At 39.4% G+C, this 26,169-nt stretch overlaps 1 protein-coding gene across 2 annotated transcripts in view; it reads right to left on the bottom strand.

Moving 5' to 3' along the window:
* The window catches only part of acads (acyl-CoA dehydrogenase short chain), a 28,815-nt gene extending 3,342 nt beyond the window's left edge, over positions 1-25,473 (bottom strand). For both annotated transcript variants that reach the window (XM_055019376.1, XM_023266539.3), the window contains exons 1-9: positions 25,323-25,473; positions 22,259-22,419; positions 21,657-21,806; positions 18,939-19,050; positions 11,088-11,239; positions 10,803-10,973; positions 7,902-8,039; positions 221-316; positions 87-143 (exon numbers count right to left, since the gene is read on the bottom strand). In XM_055019376.1, the coding sequence (XP_054875351.1) occupies positions 87-143; positions 221-316; positions 7,902-8,039; positions 10,803-10,973; positions 11,088-11,239; positions 18,939-19,050; positions 21,657-21,806; positions 22,259-22,419; positions 25,323-25,350 (1,065 nt within the window). In that variant the 5' untranslated portion in view covers positions 25,351-25,473. The remainder of the gene's footprint in view (positions 1-86; positions 144-220; positions 317-7,901; positions 8,040-10,802; positions 10,974-11,087; positions 11,240-18,938; positions 19,051-21,656; positions 21,807-22,258; positions 22,420-25,322) is intronic.
* Between the last annotated feature and the right edge of the window lie 696 nt (positions 25,474-26,169).

Genomic DNA, 26,169 nt, shown 5'->3' with positions numbered 1-26,169 from the left:
AGGGCAAATGAAAGAAAAGTTGAAAAGTTACCCAGAAAGTTCGGTGCAACTTATGTCTTTTCTTTTTGTTGTTTTAGGTTTGTTACCTGATGTGAGCAGAACGTGGCGGCTTCAGATGCTGCCAGTTTGGCCATGGCTGCCTCCTGCAGGAAAACAAGAGCTGAGTTGAATGTATAATTCTGCAAGAAATGTCAAATATAAATCTGAGTTGACTGTGTACCTTAATGAAGGGTTTGTTTGAATCTTTAAGAATCGCAGCCTTCCAGGTGAGCAGACGAGCACTCTCCACCGCCACAGCCATGTCAGCCAGTTTGAACTAGACAAGAAGAGAAAAATACAGTTACTGCTGAAACAATTGTAGTGTAATATTTTTGGGTACGAAATACTAAAAGTAAAAAAGATGATATAATTATGGCAACGCTATTAAACTAAAGAATAGAGTTAAGACGTGTGTGAAATACATAATGATGAATATTCTAGTAATGACTGATGTTTTGATGGTATGGAGTGAGTCTATGGAGGACACACACAGCTGGAAGATCATAAAGTAAAACGCATTTTTGGTGTGAAGACAAATCACATGCTTTGTAGAATAATGAAATATTGAGTACTCAAAACATAATGGTGTATACTTAAGGCAACATAACTGTTAAAAATGTATAAGAAACTTAACAATACATAATGGTATAATATGCATGAAATCTGTCACAAATGTGCAGGGGGGCTAAGGCAGAGCCTGAATATGTCTGGGCATGTTCTCTGTAAAACATGACCTAATGGTAACCTAATGCCTAATATTGAATGAAAACTGTCTCTTCCATAATATGCCCTATAGACGTGGAAAAAATGACCAGCTCTCACAGCATGAAAGACGATGCACAGCTCAGTATCTTCAGTATTTTCTTCTTGTGGTCTTATCATTGCTACTCCTAGACTTTCTGTCGACAATAAATCCTGCTACCCTCAAATGCTGACTTTTTCTGGTGATTTTTTTGAAGATCTTTAAAGAAGCTTTTTAGATATGTGAACACAGTCAAGTCTTAACACTCTGATCTATGATTTGGGACTTAGTTTCCATGTCACAATTATGTCATTAATTCTAAAGCTTCAGCCCTTTAAGTGTAATGGTTCACTGTTTTCTGTCTAAATGTCACTGTCATCTGATTGTCATCTGTCTTTTGACAAACCAACACCAAGTCTGGGAAACTCATGACCTTTTCACCTTCAACAACTAATGCTTCATCAACAAGAAAAGCACTCAGAGAGCGCAGTACTCAACCAAGGCTGCTCAACCGTTGTATGAAATCTTGAAAAAAATTTGTGGCGGAAATCACGGCAACATAGAATGTGGTCATTTAATGTAGATGTACCGACAAACAAAATGATCGTGCACCAAGCACAGGCATGTGTTATGCATGTGTACGTTATATACAGATACCAAATAGCGGGACGTGAATATGTAGCGGGAATTGATGGGACTTGGAAACACCTCCACAATTTTATCAATTTTTCCCTGTATCATTTCTGATGGATAAGTCCCGACAAGTCTGCAGCGGTTTATTTGTAGTAGCATCGCAATCATGTGATCATCAACAGGCTGCTGACGTAGTGTTCACTTGTTGTCATAGCTACACTGATGCCATGCCTCTATCTCGCAATGATACAGAAATCTTTAACAAATCCATGGATCCAGACTATAAGCCGTATCACTGCCAAAATCTAATCTTGGTCTTTGTGTCATTTCTGACCTTTCCTGAAAATTTCATCCAAATCCGTTAGTTTTTTTTTTTTTTTTTTTTTTTTAAAACTCTTTATTTTGTTATTTTTCATATATATAAACAACGGGGACAAAGACCGTACATAAAATAAAATAAAATAAAATAGTACAGGAGGGGGCATACAAATTCTCATTTAGTTGAGTGAGCATTGTCTTTGTCTTTGAATAATGTCCATTTTCTCCAGTTTTGTGTAAAGTCACCTGCTTTGATTCGCAGGTGAAAGGTCATTTTCTCCATTGCATAGATCTCCTCCATAATGTCCATCCAGTGTCCTGTTTGTGGAGCATCACTTTTCAACCAGTTTCTTGTAATGGCCTTCTTATAGGCAACAATCATTATTTTGAGGAGGTACCTATCTTCTTTCATAACAACTCCTTCTGGGAGCAATCCCAGATACAGAACTCGTGGGTCCCTGGGAACCTTATAATTTAGAATGTCCTCCAAAAGTCCAATACTGTCATCCCAGAAGGATTGCAATTTGGCACATGACCAGAAAATATGACTGTGATTGGCGTTATAGCTTCCACATTGTCTCCAACATTTTTGTTGTAATCCAGTCTGTTTGCTTTTAATTTGAGGCGTGACAAAGAAACGTGTCAGATTTTTCCAGCCAAACTCTCTCCAGCGTTTGGAGCTCGTAGAGCTGTGTTGTGTTTTACAAATTAGACTCCAATCACACTCTGAAATTTTGGTCTGTAATTCACTTTCCCATTTAGATTTTATATACAGTGAAGTGTTACCGTTACATTTCTGTAGACATGTGTATAGTTTAGAGACAGCTTTGGAGGGCATTTCCTTATAAGCATCCATCATCATTTTAACCAGCACATTGCTCTCTGGTGATAAAACAGTTTTTACCTGTGTATTAAAGAAGTGTCTTAGTTGTAAGAAACGAAACAAGTCTTTGTTTTCTAGTTCAAATTCGTTTTTAACCCTTTCAAATCATTTAAAAATGTTACCTTCTGTCAGTGTGCATATGGCTGTAATACCTCTATCTGTCCATGTTGTAAAGGTTTTGTCAATTTGTCCTGGTCTGAAAAGAGTTGTCTGCGAAGGCCATAGCAATAACCTACAGTCTCCTTCAAGTTTATATTTTCTAACTATATCCGTCCATGTTTTTAGTGTTTCAGAAACAGTGAAGTTGTCGTCTTCCTGGTGTCTGTAGCGTTTTTCTCCTAACCTGGTCTGAGGTAGACTTTTGCTCTGGGTGAGCTCTATATTCTTCCATTTAGCATAATATTCTGGAGAACACCAACATGCTATGTATTTCAACTGAGCAGCGTGAAAGTATTCTCTTAAGTTGGGTAGCGCAAGGCCTCCGTTTAGTTTCTCCAGTTGGAGTGTTTTGAATTTGACTCTGGGTCTTTTGCCTTCCCAAATGAATCGTGATATCTGCTTATCCCATGATGTAAATTGAGAGTCTGGGATCCGAACTGGTAGAGAGAGGAATAGGTACAACAGTCTAGGCAGTATATTCAGTTTTATTGCCTCAATTCTTGAGCTGAAATCTGAAGTTATTGATAACCACTTTGACAGGTCTTTCTGTATGTTGTTGATTTTATGGTAATTTATCTCATAGAGCTTATTCAGGTCTTGTGTAATAAAGACTCCAAGATATTTTATATTTCCCAAATCCCATTTTAATTTATATTTCTGTCTGATGGAGCTGCTCGGTGTGTAGTTCACACACAGGACCTGTGTTTTATTTATATTAAGTTTGTACCCAGATTTCTGGCCAAAATTATCTAGGACTGACAGAAGTTTGGGAAATGTTGAGTCTGGGTTCTTTAAGTATGTGACAATATCGTCAGCAAATAATCCTATTTTATGTTCTTCTTGTGCTATTGTAATTCCTTTGAGTTCATCATTCTGTCTAATTTCCTGGGCCAGTGGCTCTATGAAAAGAGAAAATAGGGTGGGGCTCAGACAACATCCCTGCCGGGTGCCTCTATAAAGTGTGAAATTATCTGTTAAGGTGCCGTTGATCTTAATTCTGGCAGTTGGCTCATTATAGAGGGTTTGGATACATTTGATGAATTGACTGCTGAAGCCCATCCTCTCCAACACAGAGAAAAGAAAGGGCCAGCTGACACGATCAAAGGCCTTCTCTGCGTCAAGGCTGATTAAGACTGCACTTGTTTTTTGTTTATTGATTGTATCTATTAGTTGTATTGTCCTTCTAATATTATCTTGGGTTTGTCGGCCTTTTATGAAACCTGTCTGGTCTTCATCTATTAGCTCTGGCAGTAAATGTTCCAACCTTCTAGAAATTATCGAAGTAAATAATTTGTAATCGACATTAAGGACAGAGATCGGTCGGTACGACTCACAGTTCTCTTTATTTCTACCTTCCTTGGGGATTACAGATATGACTGCTTCATTCCAGGAAGGGGGGATTTCAGCGCGTTTGAGTGTCCAGTTAAAAGACTCTAACAATAGAGAGGAGACCTCCTGCTTGAAGATTTTATACCACTCATTTGGGTATCCATCACTCCCAGGGCTTTTATTAGTCTTCAGTCTACTGATGGCTTTGTCTAGCTCTTCTTTTGTTATTGGAGAGGTTAGAGCTTTGTTTTGATTAGTACCTATGGAGGGAAGATCCAGTTTTAACAAATAGTTTTTAATCTCCATCTCGTTTGTATTCTCAGGTGGCGAGTACAGCATTTTATAGTAATCTTTGAAGGTTTTTTGAATTATGTCTGGTTCATATATTATTTCATTGCTGGTTGGTTCCCTGATTTTGTGTATTGAGTGTTTAATTTTTTGTGTTCTGAGGCGCTTTGCCAGAATCTTTGTGGCTTTGGGTCCGGATTCGTAGAATATTTGTTTGGTAAATCGTAATTTCTTCTCCATTTCTTCAGATGTTATATTGTTTATGTCTTTTTTAACTATTTTTATTTGTTCTCCCAGTTCGTCACTGTGGTCAGTTTGTTGTTGTTTTTCTAGTCTCCTCAACTGTTGTTGTAATTTGTCATATTTAAGCCTTTTCATTTTGTTTATATAAGATGTCCTTGAGATCAGACGACCTCTTATTCCTGCTTTGACAGTGTCCCAGACTATTGTTGGGGCAACCTCATTATCTCTATTTATGTTAATACATCGTTTTATTTCTCTCTTTATATCTTCCACATTTGTCGTATTGTTTAGAATTCCTAAATTCAATCTCCATAGATTTTTTTAATTTATATTGTCCAGATTTATGGTTAAGTAAACTGCGTTGTGGTCTGACAGGTCTGCGGTCCCTATGGTACATTCTTTAACCCTGTGTCTGTCTGTGATATTCATCAAAAAATAATCTATTCTGGAGTGTACTTTATGAGTTGCTGAGTAGTGTGTAAAGTCCCTCTCTAGTGGATGCAGATCCCTCCACACATCAAACAGGCTGGATTCCTTAATTAACATATTCAAGCTTTTGGACAGGCTGTGTTTGTGTCTTCTAATACTTGTTGTATCCGTATTATAGTTCAAAATAATGTTCCAGGTCTCCTGCACAGACTACAATTCCCTCACTCACTGATTCAATTTTATCAAACACAGATTTTAGAAATGTTCTGTCACTCTCCGGTGGAGCATATACATTAATTAGAGAGACTAAAACGCTGTCTATCCTGCCTTTGACAATCACATATCTGCCCTCTCTATCGGTTTCTTCTTTGATTAATTCAAAATTAACAGAGTTAGGTAGCAATGTTATTACCCCTCTTCTTCTGCTATTCTTACATGAGCTGTAAAAGGAGTTCACATAACCCAGCTTTTTAAACTTTTCATGTTCTTTTTTTGATAAATGTGTTTCTTGCAGAAACACTACACTTGGTTTAGCCTTTCTCAGTTTTGCTATAACCTTACTTCGCTTTATGGGGTTACCAAGGCCATTCACGTTTAAAGATATTATTTTATGTGCCACACTCATTTAAAGTAAGAAAAAATCAGTCGCCCCGTAAACATAGAAAAAAACAGTTACAGCATCAGTAGAACAACTGACTCTAACATAACATAAATACCTGGAACTCCAAAGGAGGAGCAGATTTCTCTCCTCCTCCATGACCCCGTTGGTGGGTCTAGGGTAAAACCTGTCGTAAGGAAAGGGCCCTATGAGGCGGTTCAGTAGTGACCCTACTACCATCCTATGTGTCCAACGGTCTCAATCCTGTCCCTAGAGCCACTCCCAGCTCAAAAGTGTTAATTCAGAAAGTGAATTACGTGTCCAACATATTACTGCTCTCAGAGCCGATTTCCCTGTCACTCTGTGGAGCCCCTCTGGAACCCCCGGAGTCTCTCCTTAGCTCTATCGGCCGCGGTAGGTGTCCCTCCCTGCGGATTCTTGCCTTGTCGCTGCCAGCCCAGCAGCTCTTTCAGCCGGGTCACACCGGGGTCCTCCTCGTCCTTCGCGGCGGGCACCTCCACACTGTAGCCCCGTCTCTGCAGCTCCCGTCCCGCGTCGTGCGCGCTGGTGTAGGTCCGGACTCCGCTGTCCCAGTGGATTCTCATATTGGTGTAGGGGGTCTGGAAACGTATACCCTTCGCCTTCAGGCATTTCTTAATCTCGTGGTATTCCCTACGCTTCTGCACGATCTCTGCAGCGTAGTCATGATCGAAGAATAGCGGACGGTTACCGAGCTGAATCTTACCCCTTTTCCAGGCTTCTCTCAACACGGTTTCTTTAGTTGTGAATTCCTGGAAGTTAATGATGAGGGGTCTTGGGGGGGCCTCTGGTCTTGGTTTCGGGGCGAGGGAGCGGTGAGCCCGCTGTATCTTTAGGTCCATGTCTGTGGGTAGTGGCAGCTCACGTTTGAGAAGGTCTGAGACGAAGCGCATCACGGAGCTTCCCTCTTCACCCTCTGCAACTCCAAAGATGCGGATGTTGTTTCTTCTTGACCTGGACTCTAGATCTGTGAGTTTTTGTTGCAGAATTTTCTGGCGTTTTATAGCTGCTGTGAGCGCTTCGGTCATTTCCACGGCCAAGTCCTCCACTTGCCCCACTCGTGTCTCCGTCTCACCGATTCGCTCCTTCAGCCCTTGCATCTCTTCGGCCAAACCATCGAGTTTACTGCTCACTTCTGTGTGAAACGAGTTAATGTCCTTTCTCAAGTTGTCGTTGTCCCCCTTCATCTCGGATTTTAAATCTTTTATCGCTTCAAGTAGGTCTCCTGGCGTTATGCTCGTTCCGGGGTGTCCTGTAGCTCCACATGAGTTGCCGCTAGCTTGCGGTGCTACTTTGCTATCTTTGGTAGCGGAGCTGTTTTTGTCTTGGGTTTTCGGCATTGTAGCTTTTGTCCGTTGAGTCTTTTTGTTTCGGCTTCTTTTTGTCTATCTAGATTTTCACTTTCTGCTAGAATAACGAGTCTTTAATTAAAGTTATTGAATCTGCGCTGGGGAGCCTCTCAGCACACGTCCTTCTACTCCATCTAACCCCGGAAGTCCCTCCGTTAGTCTGTTTTTGAGTAATGTTGCTAAAAGTCAGACAGACAGACGGACAAACATACGCTGATTGTCACATAACTCCACCGTTCCTTGGAGTTATTAACGCTCTAAATACCAAGCCGTTCTAGGTCTTTTTTTTTTTTGCTGCTGAGACCATTTTTTTTTTTTACTTACTATTGGCTCTTTTTCAATTTAATATAAAATCCTACACCTCTGTGGAAATAAAAGAACCATTGCTGGGATTAGAGAGAACTGTCTTCTGTGCAGTATGACACGGTTATAATGCCAGGAATCATAAAAAAAAAGAAAGATGCAGACGTTACCAGTAGTGGGAAAAAATGTATAGCTCCACATGGAATAGATATTTAACTATATACATTTTCACACTACTCTGCTCATCAACTCTAGGAAGATGTTTCACTATGCAGAATGTATCTCCTAACAACGTGCTCTTCTGTGTACTGTTTGAGCTGTACTGTCTTTATTTTACTGGTCCAATAGGTTTTATTTCCTCTCAGTCTCTTTTGTTGCCTCCAAATACTATGGTTTTCAGCTGAGATTTGATCATGTTTCCTGATGAACACATCTACCACAAATGATACTATCAAGGACCAGTGCCTTTCACACCTGTGGTTCAGAGTTCAGGCAGCATTGTAATGTTTAACATGTTATCTTACAGTTTCAAAGTTGGGGTTGTGTTACCTGTATAGCCTGTAGTTTGCCGATTGGGGCTCCAAATGCAGTTCGTTTGTGTGCGTAGTCGGCAGCACAGTCCAGAGCAGCCTGGGCGATGCCGAGAGCCTGAGCCGCAATGCCGATCCGTCCACTGTCCAGGGTTTGCTGTGGGAGAGAGACAAAGATGTTAGGTTACTGTTTAATACAAAGCTCAATGATATGTGACATGACTGTTTGTGAGATTACCAGACAAGAAGCTGAGAAAGCTTTTTGGAGTGTTGCCCTCTGAACAAAGATGAACTACATCATCGATGTATCATCAACTTACGAGTCAAGTCTCATTCATTTCATTTTTCAGGAAATATTTTCAGGAAGTGCAGATTCATTCCTTTGATCTCTCTGGCTGTGTGGAAAAGTCATAGGAAAAGACTTTTGCTTTCCCAGTATACAAATGTTTGCTTCAAATTCAATTCAATCAATATACAATTTATTCAAAAGTCAGAAATGTGACAGATTTGAACTTAACAAGTTCGCTTATTTAGCATTTATACAAAGTATGTATATAATAAATGGTGTATAACATTCTAATGCAGTATTAAGCAGATCAACATTTCTCATGTGGAAACTCACAATTGGAGGATGTGGTAATTGATGATTTGAAAACCCTTGTGCAATTATGTTAGCACATGAATAAAAGTGTGAGTTTTCATGGAAAACATGAAATTGTCTGGGTGATCTCAATTTTTTCAATGGTAGTGTACATTTTTACAGTTTTTACAGACTGTAAAACATTCCTTATTTCCTGGTATGGCTTCAGTGTGTAATGACTCATTCTTGCAGTGTTCATGTGCTGCTTATAAATGCTAAGTAGGAGGAGTTAAAGCACTAATGTAAGATGACAAGAAAATACAAGTTTCACTGAAAAAATATGAGATTTGTTTTGGCTATTGTAAGAGTTTAGCGTTAGCCAGCTGCCCTGGAGGTGAACTGAACAAGAGCTGAATTGATGAAGGTCAATTAGACAACTATTTTAATAACCAACATGAAAAGCACTCAGAAAACGCAGTACTCCACCAAGGCTGCTCAGTCGTATGATTCCCGACCAATGAAATCTTTTAAAAATGTGTGGTCTGCAGCGGTCGATCTGCAATAGGATCACAATCACGTGATTGGCAGCAGACAGCTGACGTAATGTTCACTTGTAGTCACATTGACGCCGTGCTGCTAATCTCGCAATTGACACAGAAATAGTCAGAAACGCAGCATTTGTTTATTAGTCAGTGATGATCAGCAATCCCGACACTATAGAATGTGGCCATTCAATATAGATGTACCCACAAAATAAATGACCTTGTGCTGGGCACAGGCATGTGTTATGCAAGTGTATGTTATGTAGGGATACCGAATCACGAGACCTAAATATGTAGCGGGCGGCGGGAATTGATGGCACTTGGCAACACCCCCACAATTTTATCAATTGTTCCTTCATTATCCCATCATGTCTGACGGATAAGTTCTGATAAGTCCACAGCTATGGGTTTGTTGTAGGATCGCAATCATGTGATCGTCCGCAGGCTGCTGACTTAGTATTCACTTGCAGTCATAGTTACAGTAACACCTTGACGCTATTTTGCAATGATACAGAAATCTTTAACAAATCCATGGATGCAGACTATAAACTGCATCACTGCCAAAATCTAATCTCTTGGTCCTTATGTCATTTCTGACCTTCCTTGAAAATTTCATTTAAATCCCTTAGTCTGTTTTTGAGTAATGTTGCTAACAGACAGACAACAGACAAACCAACAGCGATCAACCCATAACTTCACTGCGTTTCTTGGTGGAGTAATAAGACATTAACGCAATCCTAAAATTATAGGGGTTAAAAAAATGCCAACTCCTCCAATGAACAGATTTTCAGTGTTTCTCTGTTATATATGACTAATATACCCACATCTTAACACAATGAATGTAACTTTCTGCTGTGAGATGGAGAAACAGCATTGGTGTTGACATGTTTTAAATAATAGTTTGGGTAAATCACATTGATCAAACCAGTTTTCAGCATGAAGTGCTTGTTTGAGTGTCTTTCAGATTGTCCTGTGATAGTGATAAGTCCTTGTTCTGTCAGTCTGTACTGTTTCCATAGTCACACTGTGAACAACTATGATGTTTTGTCACGATGTTTTTTGGTTGTTGACTCTTTAAATTCCATTCCCAGACCACAATATAATGACTTTACTTTCCTTGCCTAAAAAGAATATAAATATCACATTCTGCAGGTGTCTATAATAGAAGGTTATTTTATTCTAGTTTAAGGAATCATGACTAGAAGATGAGTCTGGTATTAAAATAGGGGTAAAAAAGAAACCTTTCTTTTGGTAGAACTTGTTTTGACCAACCACTTATCCCACATGATGATATGGCCCTTTAAAGTTTAAAGCCCTTTTTAAAGGGTTTAATTATCAAAAAACTGATAACGTCCAGGAAAACAGTGCTTGTTTCTATGATTCTATATCATAGATGATTAACTGGTGCAGTTTTAATATTGAAACTATGATATATCCCATGATACCGATGCTCAAAGATGCTTTTTTTAAACATTCTGAACAAAAACAAGAATAAGGCTTTAGAGGAAATATTCATAGTATAAAGGTATACCTTTGCATTGCTTCATTAAGTATATTAAAGTTATTGTACCTAAAAAAATCTGCTGATTGTGAGGCGGTCGGGTGGGAGGAACTGATTGTTTCATGATATAACCTGAATAGTAGATATTCAGAAAATTGTAATTATTTAAAGGTTTAATCGACCAATTTCTAAAAAATACGGAGCAACTTTATTATGAGACATTCACAGCTTGATTTGGCTCTTCTATTAATTTAATTCTTTTAAACAGATTTGAAGGAACAAAATGCATTCAAATACCATGGCAATTCTGAATCCTGCACCGCGTGGGCCCAGCATGTTTTCCAGAGGTATCCTGCAGTCCTCCAGGATGATGTTGGCGGTGGACGAGGCCCTGATGCCCAGCTTGTCCTCCTTCTTCCCCAGAGAAAGTCCTGGGTGTGGCATGGGGACCAGAAAGGCACTGATACCCTGCACAGACGGAACACAAACAGCAGCTCTAGGAATTAAAAAGCTTTCACTATTGTGCAGTTATGATCCACTCCAGGCTTTAATCCAAGAGGATTAAAGCGTGCTCAGTCATGCCTTGTGTTTGAGCTTCTTGTCCGTGGTGGCGAACACGACGGTGGCAGAGGCGTCCCAGGAGTTGGTGATCCAGGCTTTGGTTCCGTTCAGCACCCACTGGTCTCCTTCCTGGCGAGCTAACGTGGAGGCTGCACCCGCATCACTGCCATTACCTGGAATTTTAGTTAAGCCACTTTTTATATATATATATACACACACACACACACACACACACACACACATATATACACATTATGTGTATATATATATATATATATATATATATATATATATATATATATATATATATATATATATACACATATATACATATATAAACGCACGCACGCACACACGCACACGTTCAAAAGCTTGGGGTCACTTAGAAATAGGGCTGCAGCTATTATTTTAGTAATCGATTATTCTATCGATTATTCTGGCGATTAATTGAGTAATCGGACTAGGCATGCGCTACAGCATCAAAAGCAAAACTGAGCGCAGTCAATTATACAACCACTGAGAAGCCTTGGGGGAATACTGCGCTCTCTACGTGCCAGTATGGATTCAAATGCAGCTGGATCTCAACGTCTTTCTAAGACCTGCACCCACTCTACTTTCCATTGGCTAGTGATATTAGTTTGGTTGAGAGCAAAAGCTGCGTTCCCTTCATTCCATTGGTAGATTGGCAATGTAGTGCCATCTTTTTTTTTTTTTTTTCGGAGCCAAACGCCGGCGCCGCACAACGGCGCTCTGGCACGGTGCCTGTATACTTAAAGAAAACATACAGAAAAGGTAGGTATCCACTAAGTGCATTTTTCCAGTATGTCAATGCACCGCATCTGAAAATCGCACGCATGGTGGGCGGTCACTAGCGGACCACAACACTGTCACGTGACAGCGCTTGAGCTTCAGCGGGCCACTATGTGGTCACGTGACCGAGCTGTCAGCTTAACAGTTCGGCAGATGCGTCGGATAAACACAGTGGCTCGACCGCAAACTTTCTCTTTTATTTCAGAAACACTCAGGGAAAAGTATTTGTGAAAGCATCTGAGGCGAGAAATGAGCTGCGCTGCAGCTGAATCTGTCCTTGTTTTAGTTCACCGACGGCTAGTTTAGACGACCGTTTAGACCATGGACTGGTTGGGCACTCCTGCCATAAACAATAGAAAAGCTGCCCTGGTTAAAATAGAAGCGTTCCTTCAAGTTTAAGGACCCGGTTTGTATCGAATGAAGTCTGGGTCCGGCCTTGGTCCGGCATTTCGTGACCTGGGGTCTAGCATGTAGTTGATAAAACGAAGCCTCGATTCAGAGAATTTTGCTTCGAGGAATTTTAGTAATCGAATTACTCGGATAACTCGAGGAAACGTTTCAGCCCTATTTAGAATTGTTCTTATTTTTGAAAGAAAAGAAGCTTTTTTTTTTTTTTTTTTAAAGAAGACAACATTAAATGAATCAGAAATACAGTCTAGACGGGGGCGCTGCTGAACAAGCAATGGAGTAGGACGCGGGTTGCAGAGCAACTTTATAAAAAGTATTATTTTTGGCACAAATCAGTAAGGAAACTCGGGGGCGATTTAATCTCAAGTTGCCTTGTACTGAGGTAAACTGAAAATGACAGGCAAATCGTCCAAAGGAAAACAAACAACCCTTTTAACCACGAGACCTGCAACTCCTGCTCCATCCGCGGCCTCCACTGGGAGAGCCGACACAGGTGAGACGGACCAAGGTGCGGCCACACAGATGGACACCGAGGGTTTCAGAAAAGAGCTTCTGTTCTCCCTGCGTAAAGACTTAACAGACATTTTAAAAACCGAGATCCGGGCCGCGTTTGAGGGGGAAATGGCGGCTATCAGAACCGACATTGCTACAGTCCGAACCGAACTGAAAGAATACAGAGAATCCATCACTACCGAACTGTCGGCGCTGTGTGGCACGGTGAAAGGTATGGAAGAAAGTCTGTCTGCTTGTACGGACGATGTTTCATGTCTGCAGAAAGAAGTACATCGGCTCACTGCAGTGGCAGACGCGTTGCAAAAGAAATGTGATGACTTAGAGGCGAGGTCACGGAGAAACAACGTCAGAATAGTTGGAGTTCCAGAGTCACAGGGCTGCTCTCCGGCCTCTGTATCGGCACTGCTAAAACAAGCGTTTGATTTGAAAGAAGCGCCGCTGCTGGACAGGGCGCACCGATCATTGCTGCCGGTGCCGGGACGGGGGAGTCCCCCACGCGTTATCGTGGCCCATCTCCACTACTACCAAGACTGCACAAACATCCTCCGCCTCGCCCGAGAGAAACAACGGATCAAGATGAGCGGCATGAACATCTCAGTTTTCCCGGACTACACCGCAAAAACAGCCAAAGCCCGTGCTGCGTTCAATGACATCAGACGACAGCTCCGGGAGATAGAGGGGATGAAGTTCGGCATCCTCTATCCGGCCCGGCTCAGGATCACCTACCAAAACGTGGAAAAAACCTTCTCCACTCCGGAGGAGGCCCAAACGTATATAACGCAGAACATTACAGGACGTTAAACAGATGGTAACTGGTTCACTGACCAGGTAACAAACATGCAAATAAGAGTAAAACTTTATAATTACAATTAATATTTTGTGAATCGTCAGAGTATGTACGTTTTATTTCTGTCTTAAAAAAATATTACATTGCCATCCTATTTACCCTTTGCTAACTTTTCTCGCGCATATAGTAGAATAAGTCTGAATGACATATGTTCTTAATCCGGTTGCTCTAACTCCAATCGATCATTTTGTGTTATTTTTGTGTTGAGTGGGGCAAAGTGAATGCAGGTAGTTCATCTTGTTAGCTCCTAATGCCAATTCAGACATGCCTTTATTTTCTCTCTCATTGTTGAGTTGCTCTGTTGTGTTTAACAGGGAAAGCAGCAGTTTAGCAGTTATCGCCGTGCACTTTAGTGCTTTTTCATTTTATGGTAGAGGTGGGGGTGCGGCCTTCCACTGGTGTGGGGGTCATGCACAGGTGGGAGGGATATCCTTACTTATTTAATTTTTTTTTTCTTTCTTCTCCTTCCTCTCTTTCTTTTTCTCTCTCCTTTTTATCATCAAGGACACAATCTGTACTCAGGTTACTTACTAAATGAACAGGACCAATGCACTATCTTCTGGCCAAACACGTTTTGTTAGCTGGAATGTCAGAGGCGTACATAATCCAATTAAGCGCAGTAGAGTTTTTACGCATTTAAAAACTTTGGGGCCTGATAAAATATTTTTACAGGAGACCCATCTCCGAACTAACGAGCACTCAAAATTAAAGAAAGGCTGGATTGACCAAATACACCACTCCAATTATGGGGATAGATCTAGAGGCACAGCCATCCTAATAAGAAAAGGGGTTCCATTTGTATCAGTGAAGACAATTTCTGATACCAAAGGCAGATATGTTATGGTTATGGGGAAATTATTTGGATTTGATGTAGCTCTAGTTAATGTCTATGGCCCAAACTGGGACGACTCACAGTACTTCTCTAACATTCTTTCAAATCTTCCCGATCCCAATATCTATCACTTGATTATAGGAGGCGATTTTAACTTGGTGTTAGAACCTAATATGGACAGATCCAATCCTAAGACCCCTAGCAAGATATTCAAATCTACAACCACAGTTCTGTCATTAATGGAAGCTTATAAATTATCAGATCCCTGGAGAATTGCTAATCCTACTTCCAGACAATACTCTTTTTTTTCATCTGTCCACCACTCGTACTCGAGGATAGATTTCTTTTTAACAGATAACAGATTCCTCCCTTTTGTTACAAAATGTGAATATCACAGTATTATGATTTCTGACCATTCTTCTGTTCAACTGGATATCAGTTTCCCAGATAACATAGTATCTCAACGTACTTGGCGCCTAGATCCACTATTACTATCTTATAAACCATTTCAAAAATTCATTTCAGATCAGATTGACTTTTTTCTTGATACCAACAGTACGCCAGGCATGTCAAATACCACCATCTGGGAAACCCTTAAAGCCTTCCTTAGGGGACAAATAATCTCATATGCATCTCAGAAAAAAAAAAGAACATGGCCGCCGTATGACTGAACTATCACAGAAAATACAATCGCTGGACAATGATTATGCTATTTCTCCCAACCCAAGTCTGTATAAAGAGAGACTGTTACTACAAGCCGAATTAGACGACCTTTCCACTAAACATACAGAACGACTACTACTGAAAACAAAGCAGACTTACTATGAACACGGTGATAAGGCTGGTAGACTGTTATCCCACCAACTCAGACAAGCTTCTGCTAATCGTATGATAACCGAAATCCGCACATCTGGAGGGCTAATCTCCACCCATCCCACAATTATAAATGAACAATTCAAACAGTTTTACACCAATCTTTACACTTCACAGGCCTCTCCCAATCCCTCAGAGATTCAGACCTTCTTTGAACGGCTCGAAATTCCAAAGATCAGTTTGGAAGACCGGACCATCATGAACTCAGATATATCAAGTGAAGAAATAGCAAAAGCTATAAGCTCTATGCAAAATGGTAAAACGCCTGGTCCAGATGGATTACCAACAGAATTCTACAAGACCTTCTCAGCCAAATTGTCCCCTATTCTTAGTAAACTTTTTGTGGAAATTCTCACTGTACAAAAATTACCCCAAACTATGACTCAAGCAACCATAATTGTTCTGCCCAAAAAAGGTAAAGACCCCCGTGATTGTGGCTCCTACCGACCAATAAGTCTACTCTGCTGCGACTATAAAATCCTCACGAAAGTTCTGTCAAAACGCCTCGAAACAATATTACCCAAAATAATAAATCCAGACCAAACAGGTTTTATACCAGGTAGGCAGTCCTTTTACAATATACGCCGTTTACTCAATGTACTGTATTCTTCCCATTCCACCCAACAGCCAGAGGTTGTAATTTCCTTAGATGCTGAAAAAGCATTTGACCGGGTGGAGTGGGAATACCTATTTACTACACTGGAGAAGTTTGGATTTGGCTCTACTTTCATTTCTTGGATCAAAACAATTTACTTGACACCAGTGGCCTCAGTGCAAACCAACTCTATGAGATCTAACTACTTTCCACTGCATCGCGGCACGAGACAGGGTTGCTGCCTGTCACCATTTCTTTTTGATCTGGCCATAGAACCCTTAGCGATTGCCTTACGAACGGATAACAGGATCAGTGGAGTGACTAGACAGGACACAACACACAAAGTGTCGCTCTATGCGGATGACCTTCTAATATATTTATCAAACCCTGTGCAATCCCTACCAGTGCTCACTGATATACTCAATGTATATGGCAAAATATCCGGCTACAAAGTAAACTTTTCCAAGAGTGCTCTTTTTCCTGTTAATCACCTGGCAACAAGAACAGATTTTGGTTCTTTCCCATTTAGCCAAGCTAAGGAATTCACTTACCTCGGAGTAAACATCACTCGTCATTACAAAGACCTTTATAGCCTTAATTTTAAAACTTTACTAGAACATACAAAACAAGATCTGTCTCGATGGTGCTTACTACCAATCTGGTTGGCTGGAAGAGTGAATACAGTTAAAATGACAATTTTACCACGCTTCCTGTATTTCTTTCAAATGATTCCTTATTTTTTGCCTAAATCTGTGTTCAAAGAAATAGATAACTTGATTTCTGCTTTTATTTGGAACAAATCTGTGCCACGGATGTGGAAATGCTTCCTGGAGGTGCCCAGGTCAGCAGGAGGCCTGGGTCTACCCAGTTTTATTTACTACTACTGGGCTGCAAATATAAGTAAGTTAACATACTGGATTTCCACATGGAAAAATAGCCAGGGCCCGGTCTGGGCAAACATGGAACTGTATAATAACCCAGCAGCTTTTCCTATTTCACTATTGAGCTCTACAATTCCTGTAGGGACGCATCCTCAAATCCCCAACCCAGTAGTAAAGCACTCTTTAAAGATTTGGTTCCAGTTTAGGAAACACTTTCGGATTAATCAGTTGAGCTTGTTTTCTCCCTTGGTGAATAATCATCTCTTTCCACCATCTCAGATTGATTCAACCTTCAAAATGTGGCATAAAAAGGGATTGGTATTTTTTAAAGACCTTTTTGTAAAAGGTACATTCATTCCATTTGAAACACTACAAAAAAACTATAATATCCCTAAAACTCATTTTTTTCGGTTCCTACAAATTAGAAGTTTTGCTAGTAAGTACTGTAAACCTCAAATGGCTTCAAGTAAAAATACTGATGAAATCCTGGACTTAAACCCTTATAAAAAAGGTACCATCTCTAAGACATACACCATAATACAAAACATCAGCCCATTTTCATGGAGGAAAACGAAATCAGCATGGGAGCAGGACCTAAATATGGAACTCTCTGAGGAGTCCTGGCAACTTTGTCTACAAAATATCCACACTTCATCCATTTGTATTAGACAACGCCTGATTCAATTTAAGGTATTGCATCGTCTACATTACTCAAATGACAAGCTTGCAAAAATATATCCTAATGTCAGTCCAACCTGCATAAGATGTCATCAGAGTCGAGCTACTACAGGTCACATGTTTTGGAATTGCCAGTCCTTGAATAGTTTCTTGAAGAATATCTCTGAGGTGCTCTCATACATGTGTAGGAAATTAATAACAGCTTCTCCATTCATTTCAATCTTTGGGGTTCCTCCTCCAGAAATCACTGTCCCTGCATCACAGGCAAAGGCAATAGCATTTGCCTCATTAAAGGCCCGTAGACTTATCCTTCTCCAGTGGAAATCAGATAAACCTCCCTCTTTTGATAGCTGGATTAGAGAAATGCTTTCTGTGTTGCAGCTAGAAAAACTGAGATACAGTCGAGCCAACTGCCTGGAAAACTTTAGAGTGACCTGGTCTCTTTTCTTTGAATATGTGCAAAATCTGTGTCCATCTTAAAACATTCATATAACTTTGTGTCAGTGCAATCTACAATGCTATACAATTAAGTGAAGGAGAACCTGTTTGCTTTATTTGTTTAATTATTTCCATGTTGACCTGATGCATTTAGTTACTCTTATAGACCCATTCATTTTAAATTCATGGTCACGGTAATCATTATTGTATCCTTGTTTTTTGCTTTTTTTTTTCTCCTTTTTTTTGTTTGCGCTTTTTTTTTCTTTTCTGTAAACTAGGGGTGGGTGGGCGAAGGGAATTTGTTCTTTGTTCACTGTAAATGTCAATGTAAGGTAAAGAAACAAAAAAAACTACAAATAAAGTGTTCAAAAAAAAAAAGAAATACAGTCTAGACATTGTTCATGTGGTAAATGACTATTCTAGCTGGAAACGGCTGATTTTTAATGGAATATCTACATAGAGGTACAGAGGAACATTTACAGCAAACATCACTCCTGTGTTCTAATGTTACATTGTGTTAGTTAATCATGTTGAAAGGATAATTGATGATTAGAAAACCCTTGAGCAATATTATGTTAGCCGTGAATAAAAGTGTGAGTTTTCATGGAAAACATGAAATTGGGTGACCCCAAACTTTTGAACGGTAGTGTACATATCAGCTTTTGCCAATGGACATTGATCGGACAGTCATTTGATGGCTTGAATAAAACATTATATGGGTTACTGTGCTTTGTATGTAAAATATGATAAAACTAGAGCTACTACCTCACAGTTGATATTTAAATGGGTATTTTAATAATCATTTTCTAAAATAAAGTCTTCTGAGTGATGAAATATTACTTCTTTTTTTACACTGTTATATTGTCATGAAGAAGTTGTTTGTTTTCTAGTACATAAACAAAATACAATTATAAAAATCAAAAAATGTAAAGTTCAAAATGAACATCAGTACCCTTTAGTTGCTGTAGCTGAACACACAGTGAGGAGTTATATTTACCTGGCTCACTGAGGGCGAAACAGCCCACCTTCTCTCCAGTGGTGAACGGAGCGATCCATTGTTTTTTCTGTTCCACTGTACCAAACTTCAGTATCGGTCCGATATACAGAGACTGAGAACAGAACCACAGGCCATTAACACACAATCACCTGAGCTGTGGGACCCAGTTCTATTCATGATCTGTGCCGACTAGGGATCAACTGAATATCGGCATTACCAATTATTGAGGCCGATATTTGTCACTTTTTCGATTACTGATATTATTGTTTTCATTGACCTATTACCGAAACATTTACATTAAATGTGCTCCTTTAGCGCTGATGTAGCCGGCTTTCTCTCACTGCACTCTGTGGTCTCAAGTAATGTCACAAGCCCCTTTTTTTTTTTTTTTTTTTTTTTTTTTTTTTAAACATTATTTATTTAAAATAGCAGCTTTACAAGAAATGCCACTGGCATATCCCTGCACTTTTTGCTTTAAGATAAATGTCGAAAGGGTATCTTGTATTTACAAATATACTACCAATCAAAAGTTTGGACACACAAATTCAAAGTTTTTTCTTTATTTTCACTACTTTCTATATTGTAGATACATACTGAAGACATCAAAACTGTGAAGCAAGATATATGGAATTATGTAGCAGATCATCGGTGCCTCCCTCCCGGGTCTCCAGGACATCTACCAAGAACACTGCATATGCAGGGCCACCTCCATCATGAAGGACCCCTCCCACCCCTCACATGGACTGTTTGTTGCCCTTCATTCAGGAAAGAGACTGTGTAGCATCAGAACCCACACATCAAGGTTCTGCAGTAGCTTCTTCCCACAGGCTGTCAGACTGTTGAACATCCTGCGGCTACAACACATGTAGACCTGCACCAATCACCCCCATACCCAAAACTGCAGTCACATTAATCTCACTCATTATCACCCCAGTAGTGAGTATGATTGTGTCTGATGTATGCTTGTGCTTTTGTTTTGTTTTTGTTTTGTTTTTTTATCTAGTTTAGTCTTTTTAAATTATCTTACATTCATTTTTACCTTATATTTATTCTTAACTTTTAATAGTATTACCCTCATTTCTGCACTGTGAAATGGATGTGAGAAACGTCATTTCGTTTAACTGTGTACTACGTACATTGCTGAATGACAATAAAAGCTGAAGTTGAAGTTGAAACAAGCAATTGTGAAATAACTCTATATATGTTTTATATTTTAGATTCCTCAAAATAGTTACCCTTTGCATTAATTACTGCTTTGCAAACCCTTGGCATTCTCTGGATGAGCTTCATGAGGTAGTCACCTGAAATAGTTTTCATTTCACAGGTGTGTCTTGTCAAGGTTCATTTGTCCATATTTTGCCAAGAACCAATCAGCTAAGTAAAGAGAAATGACAGTCCAACATTACTTTAAGAACTGAAGGTCAGTCAGTCCGGAAAATTGCAAAAATTTTGAATGTATCCTGAAGTGCAGTCGCAAAAACCATCAAGCAACAAAACTGGCTCACACGAAAGGAAGACCAAGAGTCACCTCTGCTGCTGAGCTTCAGAAATGGCAAGTTAACAGCACCTCAGATTAGAGCCCAGATAAATGCCACTCAGAGTTCTAGTAGCAGACACATCTCTACATCAACTGTTCAGAGGAGACTGTACCAATCAGGCTTTTATGGTCAAATACCTGCTAAGAAACCACTACTAAGGAAAGCAACAAGCAGAAGAGATTTGTTTGAGACAAGAAACACAAGGAATGGACATTAGACCAGTGGAAATCTGTGCTTTGATCTGATAAGCCCAAATTTCAGATCTTTGTTTCCACCAGCTGTATCTTTATGTGACGCAGAAAAGGTGAACAAATGGTCTCTACAATGCGTGGTTCTCACCATGAAGCATGGAGGAGGAGGTGTGATGGTGTTGGGGGTGCTTTGCTGGTGACACTGTTGGGTATTTATTCAAAATTGAAGGCAAATTGAACCAGCATGGCTACCACAGCATCCTACAGTGACATGCCATCCCATCCGGTTTGCATTTAGTTGGACCATCATTTATTTTTCAACAGGACAATGTCCCCAAACACATCTAGAGGCTGTGTAAGGGCTATTTGACCAAGAAGGAGAGTGATGGAGTGCTGCGTCAGATGACCTGGCCTCCACAGTCACCTGACCTAAACCCAGTCCAGATGGTTTGGGATGAGATGGACCACAGAGTGAAGGAAAAAGGTCCAACAAGTGCTCAGCATCTCTGGGAACTCCGTCAAGACTGTTGGAAAACCATTTCAGGTGACTACCTCATGAAGCTCCTGGAGAGAATGACAAGAGTGTGCAAAGCAGCAACTAAAGCAAAGTGTGGCTATTTTGAAGAATCTAAAATATAAAACATGTTTTGACATTTTTTGTTTACTACATAATTCCATATGTGTTCATTCATAGTTTTGATGCCTTCAGTGAGAATCTACAATGTAAATAGTCATGAAAATAAAGAAAAACCATTAAATGAGATGGTGTGTCCAAACTTTTGACTTGTAGTGTATGTAGAACATAAATACACAAAAGTGTTTCAACAAAGATACCAAGATTAAAAAGTTTGCTGCAGGTGTATACCAGTTCCAACTATTGGTTATCAGCCTCCCTGACTACCAATAATCGGTACCGACATCAGCAATGAAAAAACAAAAACAAACAAAAGCATATCGGTAGATCCTTAGCGCTGACACACTGTACTCACATTGTTAACAGAGACCACAACTCCTGTGCTGGCGCAGCCTCTGCTGATCTCCTCCATAGCCAGACTGTAAGCAAGGTAGTCCATCCCAGCTCCGCCCAGCTCCTCCGGTACCTCCATCGCCATTACGCCCATCGCCCCCAACTCATGAATCTGGACAGGCAGAGGAATATTTAGAATCTCAATTTTTAAATCTGCATTAAACAATTGTTTTGAACGCTAAATTAAAGTTTTCTTACCTTAAAAATAAAGAGAAATATCAGGCTTTGGCCTGCTAACATAGTTAATCTCGGTCCAACATTCAACTTTTTTTTGACCGTTTTTATGCTCTACCACTTCCTCAGCTAAATATCTGGCTCTTTTAGCTGCAGATTCATCTGATAATTTATTATAAGTCACATTATTATAATTTCTTACAGTTTTATCCTGAAAATGCCAATAATAGTTCCTGCACAGTAGACTTGCTCTCTAGGTTCATAAACCATCTCCATGGTTGTTATTTTGACCCGCTAAAAAACTGGTGTGCAAATAGCAGCAGGTTCCAATTTATGCCCGACTCAAGAATGTTCATCAAAGCATCACACTGCGCAGCTGTGTGTGGGTACCTGTTTGGCAGGGAAGACATGCTCTTTGTCTAGTTTGGCAGCGATGGGCATCAGTTCTCTGTCAGCGTAGTCTCTGCAGGTCTGTCTTAGTAGCTGATGAGTCTCTGGTAACTCTGCGAGCTGAGTCAGACTTCGACAGCCACTGAGACACAAGCCAAGAGCTGTGGGAGAAAAGTAAACAGGTTTCAGTGCTTAACTTCCATCCATCTTTTGAGATGTGGCTCTGTGGATCCGACACTTAGGGCCAGGCTAAAATATCTCAAAAACAATTGGGTTATTTATTGCATAGAAACATTTATGGTCCCCAGAGGATAACAACAACTGCCTTTGGTGACTTTTCCTCTCTATTTGATGCCACTGCCTTGATATTTACTCCACCAAGGAATGTGGTGGAGTTATGTGACGATCGATGTTGGTTTGTCTGTCTGTCTATCAGGCTGTTCACAACATTACTCAAAAACGGACTAACGGATCTATGACTACAAGTGAACACTATATCAGCTGCCTGCTGATGATCACAAGATTGTGATCCTACTACAAATCAATCGCTGTGGACATCAAATTTTTTAAAGATTTCATCCGTCAGACATCATACAACGACTGAGCAATCTTGGCGGAGTACTATGCTGAGTGCTTTTGTTGTTTAGTTTGGATTCAAAGATGTCCACAACTATTGGATGGACTGTCATGAAACTTCACTGAGATATTTGCGTTCCATTCAGGATAATAACTCTGTGTGAGATTACAACTGAGAGGAAAAAAAATTCTCTTGTCCAAGACAAAACCCCAAAATGTTGAATTTACTTTCACTAGACATAGAAAAAAGTAAATTATCACATCTGAGAGGCTGAAAGCAGGATATCTGTATTTTGAAAGCCTGTGTATGCATGAGTTTCTTATCAATTGCCCACATTATCAACAACAATTAATATATTTTTGACCTTCAACACTTTGGTTTGATTCCAGCAGTAATCTGATGGGACAGACAGCAAATTAATCTTTGGTTCACCTTGAAGTTTTATGACTTTTTTACAACTCCTATTTGAACAGCTTGATTGTTTGATTTAACATTTTTTTCTCAAGCTATGACAAGTTATGAGGTTTATAATATCAGACACTTAAATTTTTAAATTTCCCATTGAAATTTTGGAGAAGACATACAAAAATTCTACAATACGGTATTTCTTCTCTGTGCATGTTTCACAACAGCATTAATCCATGACTTTCTTTTCACTGCATACTATTTGTAGAAACATTTTTGCTGTACACAGATAGAAATCTACACAGTCATTTGTCTATTCCTTAATATACTGCAAGTCATGTGATCCTTTGATTAACTGGTCTGATGATGAGTTGTCAGTCCAGTCAGCCAGAGGCAAAACAAGATGTTACTACGGCTGTAATGACTCACAAAATTCAGAGTTAGATGTGATTTGTTGTGATGTGGTCAGATGTAATGTGCTGTTAGAACAAAAACGTAAAGTGCTGAAACTGAGCAACTACACTGATATCTCACACAATGGGAGTTTATAGATTATTTGTGTTTGTTACTGCAGCAGTGCAACACATGGTCACTTAGATTTGTTTTTCGAATAGTGTAGTATTATAATATAGTACTGAGTTACACCTGAAGAATGGGAACTTTGATCATTCTAGATGAAGCCATGAGAACCACATTAGAAATGATGGTCATGTAGTGTTAAAGAGGGGCACTTCATTAGTTTCTGTAATACATGAGTGCCTTTCAGAAGTGGAATAATGGAAAAGGAAGTCAGTGATGTGACATACTAACATATAACTGTAAGACACAAAGGCTTAGAAAATAGTTATTTTCATTATGAACTAATCCATTTACTACTTTTTTGATTAATTCATTATTTGTTTGGACTATAAATTGATTTTAAAAATTCAGCTGAGCTCAACAGTGTGATTAATAGTTATCTAGATGTATAGGGTTGGATCATTCCTACAGAAATACATAAATTTGACATAAATATTTCTTATTATTACTCTTTAGTCTCTAAAATGCCTGTAAATGGTTAAACTTTTAAAAAAAAAATCTTTCTGCAGCAATTAGTTTTAGTTTCAAACCAATTGTAATGGATTATGTCCTTTTTCAAGAAAAAAAAAACATGAAAATTTGGAGATTTTACTATCACAAATTTGAAAAATTTGCGACTTTTCCTTACCTTATATTAAAGTAAATCAAAGACTATGGTGCTTTTAAGACAAAAGCAGACATAAATGTCTTCACCTTGTACTCTGCGGGCCATTTTCTGATGTCTAATCAATAAAGTAATCCGCAGATTAAACTTGAAAGCCTGAATAAAACTGGTTGAATCAGTTTGATTACAGGAGATGAGGATTTTATAATTTACTGTGTGAATAATTGTGTACCCTAATTTAAAAAAGGGATCCATAAATTAAGAGTATTTTCATTTTTGTTATTATTAACAGTAGCAGAATAACTATTATATGGCATATTTACTTGCATTACTTTCCAGATAGCCATGTTCTCTTTATTCTGCAGCACTGTTGTGAAGCTTTAGTGTCTTTGAACGCAGCACAGCTCACCAGTTAGCTTCATGTTATTCAGGTGAGAGGTCAACTTCATCATCTGTCACCTTCACATCGGAGTGACATATTAAAAACCCCTCAGAGACAAACACAGATCTTAGACTGTTTCCCAACACATTCACGTGATGTTTTCTCTCAATGTCAACTGGTATTGATATTTTTGTTAGCAGTGAGCTAACCTGTCACTTTATTTAGCCAAAGAGCTAACAGTCAGACACACAAGTACCATTTAACTCACCAACAAAATGACCAAAAGATACAAACATTAATTTTTCTTACAGCCTGGTTAACAGCTGTAGCGTTGAATGAGACAACTAGACACGTTAGTTTAAGCAGGTCATGTAACTGCCGGTTATGTAGGAAGCTAAGCTAGCTAATAAGACATGTCCATCCAGCTAGTATGAAGCTCACATTGGCTTCGGGTGATAAATAAAGTTCCTTATCATCATTATGCATTGTTCTGTCGTTCCTCTGTTAATGTACTTACCTTTTCTAGCTTTAAACAGTGCAGCCATGACGCCTTCCTTTCTGCTTCATGCACAAACCTCCGACAGTTTAGCAGGGCTGTTATGAAGCAAACTGCTGCATTTAAGGCCTATCGGAATTTTTGTATATGTCTGACGTGAGCGCACGGTATGTAGCCATTAATACGCTGGAAATATTAAAACAAGATTAATTTAAGTGTTTTTCATCACGTTATGTTGTTACAGAGTCAGTTTTGCTGTGCGCTATCAAACTACACAAACGGTATTACAACGTCCGACCACAGATAAAAGTACTTTCAAGGTCCATGAAGGCAGCACGTGGCCCAAATTGACATGATGTGATGTAAAGACGTCACAAGTGGAGCAAGAGTCACATTTTCTTCAACAGTTTTTGGCTTCTGCATGTTTTTGTTTATGTAAATGATAAATGGTCCATGCTTAACGCGTTTTTTTTTTCTTTAAAAAAAAAAAAAACAACTCAGGTTCCAAAGTGCTTTCCAATGAGTTTGCCATTAACCCATGTACACACAGTAACAATGACAGCTGAGCTGCCATGCAAGGCATGTAGCGACGTTTAAGGTATGAGCTCCTTCCACAACAAAATTTTGTCTTTTTGAATTGCAGTTGTGTATTTGAGTACAAAATATTTAAGTCTTAAAAATCACTCGCAATATTAAGCTGATGCAATTACCAACTTTATTATGTCAACCCAAATCATCAAAATAATGTTTCATACGTAAAATTTTTTTCACTCAATCAGTCATTTTGATGTTATATCTTGACACCATGCATGTATGTAAGTGGTGGGAAAGGGTGCCCTGAATGGCTTTTTAGAGTGAACATAACTAA

Source organism: Amphiprion ocellaris, chromosome 17, assembly GCF_022539595.1.
Source record: "Amphiprion ocellaris isolate individual 3 ecotype Okinawa chromosome 17, ASM2253959v1, whole genome shotgun sequence".
Classification (NCBI taxonomy): domain Eukaryota; kingdom Metazoa; phylum Chordata; class Actinopteri; family Pomacentridae; genus Amphiprion; species Amphiprion ocellaris.
This window is presented reverse-complemented; position numbering and strand designations above follow the sequence as displayed.